Here is a 10000-nt window from a genome sequence, read left to right as displayed (position 1 = left end):
AGAAAATGTAGAGTCGCTAGACGATTAGATGAGACATCCGAATAAGCCACAGGCAAAGCAATAACCAGTATTGCTTGAAATCTATCAATTGATTCTATATTCAGTCTGTCTGTCTGTCGCGAGCTTATATTTGTTATTGGTATCGTCGTGTATTTATATATAAAATCACATACCGCTTATTATCAAATAGCCACTAAAATCCATTACACTAATACTCTGCCACTTAATATTACTAGGATGCATTAAAACCTAACTTGAACTAGGAATGATGGTTTCTAGCAAAGACTATATACTGAAGGAAGATAGGAAGGCTCAAAATAGAATGTTAATACGATAGTTGGCAACTCCAAAGTGAACACAATAGTTGGTTGCTCCGATTTCAGATGGCGTTGTAGGTATACATCGTTTGTCGTCTGTTTGTTTATATTCAGAATTCAGAATTTGACAGTTGACTCAAACGAAATCATGGCGCCGACAGTAAAGAAGTCACACAAGTGTGTTGTGTGCCATAAACAAAAAGAAACCGATCCTCATTTGGTATTTCACAGGTTCCCTAAGGACAAAGAACGGTGAGTCCAAACAGTATAATACATGCAGTATGTGCTGCTAATGAGTAAGCCCCACTGATATTGGATGTAAGATTAAGGCAAGGCATCCACAGTAAATCTCTTTTGTTTTTCATTTTTTGTTGGCTTGTATGCTACCTTATTTCTATTTCCAACCCCCTTTTGATTATTTTTGTGTGTGATACAATTTTGTGTTATTTTGATCCTTCTGATTGTACATTTATACATTTATTAGTTTATAATACTAAACTATACATGAGTGCATCATGCTTTTCCATTTCAATAAAAAATAAAATACAATTGTGTTTTTATACACCTAATATCTCTCCATCTTACAGTGGCCTACAAACTGGTTTTGTATAGAACATTTAAAAATGGTTGTAATATACTGTACAATACTTAAATTTGCAAGAAAATTAACTAAATCATAAGAGATATAGCTATTGAATTTCTGAAAAATAGACTGGGAAACATAATTTGCAATTTAGTTACCTAAAATTTAAGAATATCATGAATATATGAGTAAAATATACTGACATAGTAATGCAAATTATGAACAAATATGTCGCAAAATTTACAATCGAATTCCATCCTATATACCCGTAAGCATTACCGCTCTGAATGTTTGGTTGCTCGCTCAACAGATGGAGCCATTCGTTTCGCATGGGAGTATCTGGCATCTTTTCATAGCACACTCATTTGAGTGTTAAAAGCCTGAGCCTTCCTATCTTCCTTCAGTATATAGTCTTTGGTCCGGTGTTTGACAGCTCAAGTCTCGATGGTTGCCGCCAGGCGCCATAATACTTCATAAGGTAAAATTTGACAAAGAAAATGGGATTTCATGATTCTTTAAAGAAAACCACCTTCACTATCACTTCATGAGTAATTTACAATTCTAATTCACAAGATTACTTATCAATAATTAGGGCTGTAAATACCGAAAACAACATTGATATACGAGAAAGATATAATATGAATAGTCAAACTGCACGGGTTTGCTACTGAAATAGGATCAAGTTTTAAGGGGAAACCTCGGTAAATATAGTCAGTCGTAAATCTCTATTACCTATTTTTATTCAATATGATTGGGCCAGTCTATGATACATATCTTACCTGGTTAAACTTGTGCTGACCTTGATATATTAACAAGAGGATTCTCGAAGAACTTTTCCAAATCATTAAAAAAATTGTACCAAAATTTATTTCAAATAAGCACAACGATTCTCATATTTTCTTAAGAGTTCGCTATTGTATTGTAAAGAAATATGTATCTATGAATTATAAAATTATGAAGATCAGATTATTATTAAATGCTAAGCTACAACCCTAGTTGGAAAAGCAGGATGCTATAAGCCCAGGGGCACCGGCAGGGAAAATAGCTCAGTGAGGAAAGGAAACAAGGAAAAATAAAATATTTTAAGAATAGTAACAACATTAAAATAAACATTTCCTATATAAACAATAAAAACTTCAACAAAACAAGAGAAAGAGAAACTAGATAGAACAGTGTGCCTGAGTGTACCCTCAAGCAAGAGAACTCTAACCCAAGACAGTGGAAGGTCATGGTACAGAGGCTATAGCACTACCCAAGACTAGAGAACAATGGTTTGATTTTGGAGTGTCCTTCTCCTAGAAGAGCTGCTTACCATAGCTAAAGAATCTCTTCTACCCTTACCAAGAGGAAAGTAGTCACTGAACAATTACATTGCCGTAGTTAACCCCTTGGGCGAAGAAGAATTGTTTGGAAATCTCAGTGTTGTCAGGTGTATGATGACAGAGGAGAATCTGTAAAGAATAGGTCAGACTATTCAGTGTCTGTGAAGGCAAAGGGAAAGAACCGTAACCAGAGAGAAGGATCCAATGTAGTACTGTCTGGCCAGTCAAAGGACCCCCAACTCTCAAGCGGTAGTATCTCAACGGGTGGCTGGTGCCTTGCCAACCTACTACATGTATATATATATATATATATATATATATATATATATATATATATATATATATATATATATATATATATATATATATGTGTGTGTATATATATATATTTATATATATATATATATATATATATATATATATATATATATATATATATATATCATCTCCTACTCCTACTCCTACGCCTATTGACGCAAAGGGCCTGGGTTAAATTTCGCCAGTCATCTCTATCCTGAGCTTTTAAATCAATAATTCTCCAATCGTCCTCTCCTACTTCACGCTTCATACTCCTCAGCCATGTAAGTCTGTGTCTTCCAACTCTTCTAGTGCCTTGTGCGCATGTGTGTGGGTGTGTGTGATTGCTTGTATATATATATATATATATATATATATATATATATATATACATATATACATATATATATATATATATATATATATATATATATGAAATAACTGATGATTTCAAATGGTGTGTTTTCTTGGCAAGAATAATGCACGAAGAGACTTAAAGTACTGAGAGAGAGAGAGAGAGAGAGAGAGAGAGAGAGAGAGAGAGAGAGAGAGAGAGAGAGAGAGAGAGAGAGAGAGAGACGGCTCTATCACCCTACCAGCCCCCCCCCCGGACCCCTCGCCCCCAAATCAGCTGATTGGCAGCTTCCAACCGTGAGACGATATTCCCACCTGAGGAATTCCTTCAAAGATACGGAAATGAAAGAATTATGAGCCACACACACGCACACACACACACACGCACACACACACACACGCACACAAAACATAACATATAATTGCTAGAGAGAGAGAGAGAGAGAGAGAGAGAGAGAGAGAGAGAGAGATAGAGAGAGAGAGAGAGAGAACCGTCTGGAAATTCCGTCGATGGAGTTAGCGATTCAAAACGTCTTCAGAGAAGTTTTCCCTTCGATATCTCTTGATCCCAGAGAGAGAGAGAGAGAGAGAGAGAAAGAGTTCATTTCGGTCATCATTCGTGTTCCTAAATCTTAAAAATTTCTCCTTTTTCTGTAGAATCTTTTCTAGACTTCATCCGGGGAAAGAAATGTCACAAAGGAATATTGTATGGAGAAATTATTTATTTTTCGGAAGAAAAGAAAGGTGAATAATAAGAGAGATAATATAAAACAAGATGAAAAAGAAGAGGAGGAGGAATTTCCCTGCAGCAGTTCGAAGAGTCTTCAGAGGCTTCAAGGAATGAATGTGTGTGAGACTCGGAGCTGGGAGCGGATTCTGAGGGTCTCCGGGAGTTCACCTTCTGCTTCTTTTTTTTTTCAAAATAAGGTTGGTCGAAGGAGAACTATCTGGTAATCTAACATAGATTTCATGATGTTCGGTATGTACCAAACAGCAATCAACACAATCAGGAAAGCATTTGGAGGATTCTTCAACGCATCACACCTTGCAGCTGATCTTCAGGAGCAGCACTCGGCGTGTGAGAGCTATTTCATGGATCTCGAAGGACAGATGAAGGAAATTCAGGATTCCTTCGGATTCAGGATGGTCTCTTGGCTAATGCCAAAGAGGATTGAGAACCCTGAGGGCGGGATCGGAAACGTTCCCGTCCTCCAGCGACTATTGTCCTCCTTCCCTGTGGTCGGAGGATTTTGGAAATCACGGCAGGATCTTCAGTTGTGTCAACTGAAGGTCCAGACTATGGAACGGAATCTGGAAACGCTCAAGAATTATCTGAAACCTAATGAAATTCTAGGGAAATTTCTCCCAGACTTCGTCACTAGAACTGAGGATGGAACTATTATTCCCCAAATGAGTGGTGGCAATTGGTTCCGTGTTGCTATGGTAGGTATGTTTGTGGCTGGAAACGTCTTATTATGGAAATTCTTGTCCAAAAAGGAGGAAGAAAAGGAACAAGCAGAGTTAGGTAAAAATGTTCAACTGGAAATGGAAAAACAAATTGAATTTTTGGACCGAGAACTGGAGAGTGCCTGGGAAGAGGTCCACTCTAGATGCCAGTTGGAATCTAAATTGGAAGAAGAGAAAAAAGAGCTGAAGGCAGAGATTCAACGTCTCTCCAACGCTATGGAAACTATTCAAAAGGATAAAGCAAATGAAATTGAAAACTTCTCAACCAAGATGCAGGATCTGCAACTAAGCAACGATCAACTAAAGAGTGAACTCTCTAATAGAGAGATTGCAATTTGCGATCATTTAGATAAATTATCTGAGAAGGATTACAAAATTTCTGGACTAAATGATCAATTGGAAAAAGTTCACGGGGAATATGAAGCCCGTGTTATGAGGGAATCAAAACTTGAGGCAGAGATAGAGGAGTTGAAAGTAGAGACTCTATGTCTCTCCCAAAGAATTGAAACACTTCAAGAAAAAGAAATCGAGATTGAAAAATTCTCGACTAAGTTGCAAGATATTCAGAAAACCAACGATCACCTAAATGAGGAATTATCTAAGAGAGATGCTTCCATCGGAGAATATTTAAATAGATTAATTGAGATGGAACAAATAAATCTTGACATGTGTGACCGACTAGCAAGAGTTGAGGATGAAAAAATAGCCTCTATTCATTGGTTGCAATCAAGATTCAAGGATAAGATTGTAGAATTTGAAGAAATTATTGGAGAGATGAAAACAGAGAAAGAGAGGCTGGAGAAGAGCTTGACTGAAGCTAGAGTTAATGATTTGGTCCGGAATGGAAGGTACAGCTGCCTTTTAGAGGAGTTAAAAGCTCTTAAGGATGAATATTCACATAAATTTAGTGAGATGGAGCAAAAGAATCGTGAAATAAGTGAGGAAATAGAAAAACTTGAGGGTGAAAAGGTGGCCTCTATTCATCGGTTAGAATCTGTATTTGAGAAAGAGATTGACGAACTGGAAAATACAATTGAGAAGCAATTGGGGATTATTGGAGAGATGAATACAGAGAAAGAGAGGCTGGAGACGAGTCTGTCTGAGGCTAAGATGAAAAACTTGACCAGTGAGGGAAATTACACCTGCCTCGTAAATGTGTTTAACGACACAAAGAAAGAAGCCAGTAGGGCGAAGGATGAGCTGTCTAAAGCTGTAGAAGAGATTGACGTACTAAAAGAGAGTATGGCTTCCATCGCCAAGGAGAGAGATAGTCTCAGTGAACATGTCTCCCATCTAAGTTCAAGTACGGAAAATTTAAAGAAGAGGATCGTCCAAATAACAAAAGAAAATGTTAGTCTGAAGGATGAGCTGCTTGCAGCAAATGAGATCACCTCTTCGCTCAAGGAGGAACTTGAAGGGAGAGATAAGAGGAAAGAACTGAACAGACCTGGAGCGAGAAAAGTGAGACTTAACAGGTCAGGTTTGGAAATCTTGACCGAGATGGATGGACAGAAGGATGTCCAAAAGGATATCAGTGTCAATGAAGAGGAAGTCAAAGTAGTTCAGGCAGCAGAGGACCTGGATTCCAACGGACATAAGGAGGAGAAGGAGGTCGTTGGAGGGCCATCTGGTGTGGGTCAGGTGCTGAGCTGGCTGCTAGCCGCCAAAGAGGCTCACCCTGACAACAACCACAAGAAAGAGCAGAAGCTCCAGAAGGAAACTTCTCCCAGTGAAGAGGAGGAGAAGGAGGAGGAGAAGGAAAAGGAGGAGAAGGAGGAGAAGGAGGAGAAGAAGAAGAAGGAAGAGGATGAGGAGGAGAAGGAGAAGGAGGAGGAGGAGGAGGAGGAGGAGGAGGAGGAGGAGGAGAAGGAGGAGGAGAAGGAGAAGGAGGAGAAGAAGAAGGAAGAGGAGGAGGAGGAGAAGGAGGAGAAAGAGAAGAAGAAGGAAGAGGAGGAGGTGAAGGAGGAGAAAATTGCAGAGAAAAAACCTGCTCGCAAACTTATCGTTTTTGACCTGGAACCTGAGAAGCCCAAAAGGGTCTTCTCATCTCACATCACCTTCCAAGGTGCAAAGGTTGGAGCTAACCCCACAAGGGACTATGCCCTAAAGGGGCACGTGACTGTCGCCTTAGATGTCCCAAGGAAGTTCCACAGAGCCATATATGGAGTGGAAGGGAAGACGCTGATGGAAATCACCCGGCAGAGTGGCGTCAGCTCCATAGTTATGCCAAGAAGGCACGAATACAGTAACTTGATCAGTATCAGTGGTACCATTGGGTATGTTCAATTAGCAGCTGATATTATCGATAGGCTTCTGAGGAGACTTACCGATTATTAAATACTTCAATCAGGAAAAAAAAATCTAGAAAAAAATAAGAAAAGAATATATATATATATATATATATATATATATATATATATATATATATATATATAAATTTATATATATATATATATATATATATATATATATATATTGTTCATTTTAAAATTGAAAGGAAAATATATTTTGTTTATAAAATGTGTTTTTAAGTTTAATTTTAGTTTATTTTGTGAGGAAAAGGAGATTTAGCTGAGTTTTGCAGGACCAGAACCAGGATCTTTGGCCTGAATGACTACCCACCTTAAAGGACGCTTGGATGGACAGCCCAGTTTGAGGGATACAATGCTTAATTATCCAGCTTGTACAATGCTTGGAATAATTTGGAGGACTGGCGCTGCAGACATAAAAAGCCTGCTAGATTCTAGTATGCTTTGTACCTTGATGGATGTGTACAAGGGATTTGTCAAGTGTACAAATGGTCGGATATCTAGATCTATTCTTCTGGATGCCCACTTTCAGGTGGTTCTGGGGGAATAATCTAGAATACCGGCTCTGCAGAGGGAACGAGCTAGGCTTCTTCTAGTGTGCAGTCTTGTCCTTACAGGTTAACCCAAGATAGTTAAGCTGGGGAAGGAAGCTGCATCTCTGGTGAGGTGTTCATCCAATGGCTACTGCATGACTGAGAGCAGAGTCAGTTTTGGTTCTAACGACGATCGACTTAATTGCCCGACCAAATAAAGCTCTACTTAACTGCCCGGCCAAGTGATGCTGCTCGGCTTAACCGCCCGGCCAACTGATGCTGCTCGGCCTAACCGCCCGGCCAACTGATGCTGCTCGGCCTAACCGCCCGGCCAACTGATGCTGCTCGGCCTAACCGCCCGGCCAAGTGATGCTGCTCGGCCTAACCGCCCGGCCAACTGATGCTGCTCGGCCTAACCGCCCGGCCAACTGATGCTGCTCGGCCTAACCGCCCGGCCAAAGTGATGAGGCTCGGCCTAACCGCCCGGCCAAAGTGATGAGGCTCGGCCTAACCGCCCGGTCAAAGTGATGAGGCTCGGCCTAACCGCCCGGCCAAAGTGATGAGGCTCGGCCTAACCGCCCGGCCAAAGTGATGAGGCTCGGCCTAACCGCCCGGCCAAGTGATGAGGCTCGGCTTAACCGCCCGGCCAAAGTGATGAGGCTCGGCTTAACCGCCCGGCCAAAGTGATGAGGCTCGGCTTAACCGCCCGGCCAAAGTGATGAGGCTCGGCTTAACCGCCCGGCCAAAGTGATGAGGCTCGGTTTAACCGCCCGGCCAAGTGACGAGGCTCGGCTTAACCGCCCGGCCAAAGTGACGAGGCTCGGCTTAACCGCCCGGCCAAGTGACGAGGCTCGGCTTAACCGCCCGGCCAAAGTGAAGAGGCTCGGCTTAACCGTCCGGCCAAAGTGAAGAGGCTCGGCTTAACCGCCCGGCCAAGTGATGATGCTCGGCTTAACCGCCCGGCCAAAGTGATGAGGCTCGGCTTAACCGCCCGGCCAAAGTGATGAGGCTCGGCTTAACCGCCCGGCCAAAGTGAAGAGGCTCGGCTTAACCGCCCGGCCAAAGTGATGAGGCTCGGCTTAACCGCCCGGCCAAGTGATGAGGCTCGGCTTAACCGCCCGGCCAAAGTGATGAGGCTCGGCTTAACCACCCGGCCAAAGTGACGAGGCTCGGCTTAACCGCCCGGCCAAAGTGATGAGGCCAAAGTGAAGAGGCTCGGCTTAACCGCCCGGCCAAAGTGATGAGGCTCGGCTTAACCGCCCGGCCAAAGTGATGGGGCTCGGCTTGACCGCCCGGCCAAAAGTGATGGGGCTCGGCTTGACCGCCCGGCCAAAGTGATGAGGCTCGGCTTAACCGCCCGGCCAAAAGTGATGAGGCTCGGCTTAACCGCCCGGCCAAAGTGACGAGACTCGGCTTAACCGCCCGGCCATAAGTGATGGGGCTTGGCTTAACCGCCCGGCCAAAGTGATGAGGCTCGGCTTAACCGCCCGGCCAAAAGTGATGGGGCTCGGCTTAACCGCCCGGCCAAAGTGATGAGGCTCGGCTTAACCGCCCGGCCAAAGTGATGAGGCTCGGCTTAACCGCCCGGCCAAAGTCAGTTTTGGTTCTAACGACGATCGACTTAATTGCCCGACCAAATAAAGCTCTACTTAACTGCCCGGCCAAGTGATGCTGCTCGGCCTAACCGCCCGGCCAAGTGATGCTGCTCGGCCTAACCGCCCGGCCAACTGATGCTGCTCGGCCTAACCACTCGGCCAACTGATGCTGCTCGGCCTAACCGCTCGGCCAACTGATGCTGCTCGGCCTAACCGCCCGGCCGAAAGTGATGAGGCTCGGCCTAACCGCCCGGCCAAAGTGATGAGGCTCCGCTTAACCGCCCGGCCGAAAGTGATGAGGCTCGGCCTAACCGCCCGGCCAAAGTGATGAGGCTCGGCTTAACCGCCCGGCCAAAGTGATGAGGCTCGGCTTGACCGCCCGGCCAAAGTGATGAGGCTCGGCTTAACCGCCCGGCCAAAGTGATGAGGCTCGGCTTAACCGCCCGGCCAAAGTGATGAGGCTCGGCTTAACCGCCCGGCCAAAGTGATGAGGCTCGGCTTAACCGCCCGGCCAAGTGAAGAGGCTCGGCTTAACCGCCCGGCCAAAGTGAAGAAGCTCGGCTTAACCGCCCGGCCAAAGTGATGAGGCTCGGCTTAACCGCCCGGCCAAGTGATGCTGCTCGGCTTAACCGCCCGGCCAAAGTGATGAGGCTCGGCTTAACTGCCCGGCCAAAGTGATGAGGCTCGGCTTAACCGCCCGGCCAAAGTGATGAGGCTCGGCTTAACCGCCTGGCCAAAGTGATGAGGCTCGGCTTAACCGCCCGGCCAAAGTGATGAGGCTCGGCTTAACCGCCTGGCCAAAGTGATGAGGCTCGGCTTAACCCCCCTGCCAAAAGTGATGAGGCTCGGCTTAACCGCCCAGCCAAAGTGATGAGGCTCGGCTTAACCGCCCGGCCAAAGTGATGAGGCTCGGCTTAACCGCCCGGCCAAAGTGATGAGGCTCGGCTTAACCGACCGGCCAAAAGTGATGAGGCTCGGCTTAACCGCCCGGCCAAAGTGATGAGGCTCGGCTTAACCACCCGGCCAAAGTGATGAGGCCAAAGTGAAGAGGCTCGGCTTAACCGCCCGGCCAAAGTGATGAGGCTCGGCTTAACCGCCCGGCCAAAAGTGATGAGGCTCGGCTTAACCGCCCGGCCAAAAGTGATGAGGCTCGGCTTAACCGCCCGGCCAAACTGATGAGGCTCGGCTTAACCGCCCGGCCAAAAGTGATGAGGCTCGGCTTA

At 44.8% G+C, this 10000-nt stretch overlaps 1 protein-coding gene across 1 annotated transcript in view; it reads left to right on the top strand.

Annotated features, from left to right (window-relative positions):
• Nucleotides 1–3854: 3854 nt before the first annotated feature.
• LOC137616773 (myosin heavy chain, clone 203-like) overlaps nucleotides 3855–10000 on the top strand; it is an 11924-nt gene continuing 5778 nt past the window's right edge. Inside the window, exon 1 of the mRNA XM_068346771.1 lies at nucleotides 3855–5801. Coding sequence (XP_068202872.1) covers nucleotides 3855–5801 — 1947 coding nt within the window. The remainder of the gene's footprint in view (nucleotides 5802–10000) is intronic.

The sequence above is a fragment of the Palaemon carinicauda genome, chromosome 22 (assembly GCF_036898095.1).
Source record: "Palaemon carinicauda isolate YSFRI2023 chromosome 22, ASM3689809v2, whole genome shotgun sequence".
Classification (NCBI taxonomy): Eukaryota; Metazoa; Arthropoda; class Malacostraca; order Decapoda; family Palaemonidae; genus Palaemon; species Palaemon carinicauda.
The sequence above is the reverse complement of the archived record's forward strand: the minus strand, read 5'-3'. Positions and strand labels throughout refer to the sequence as shown.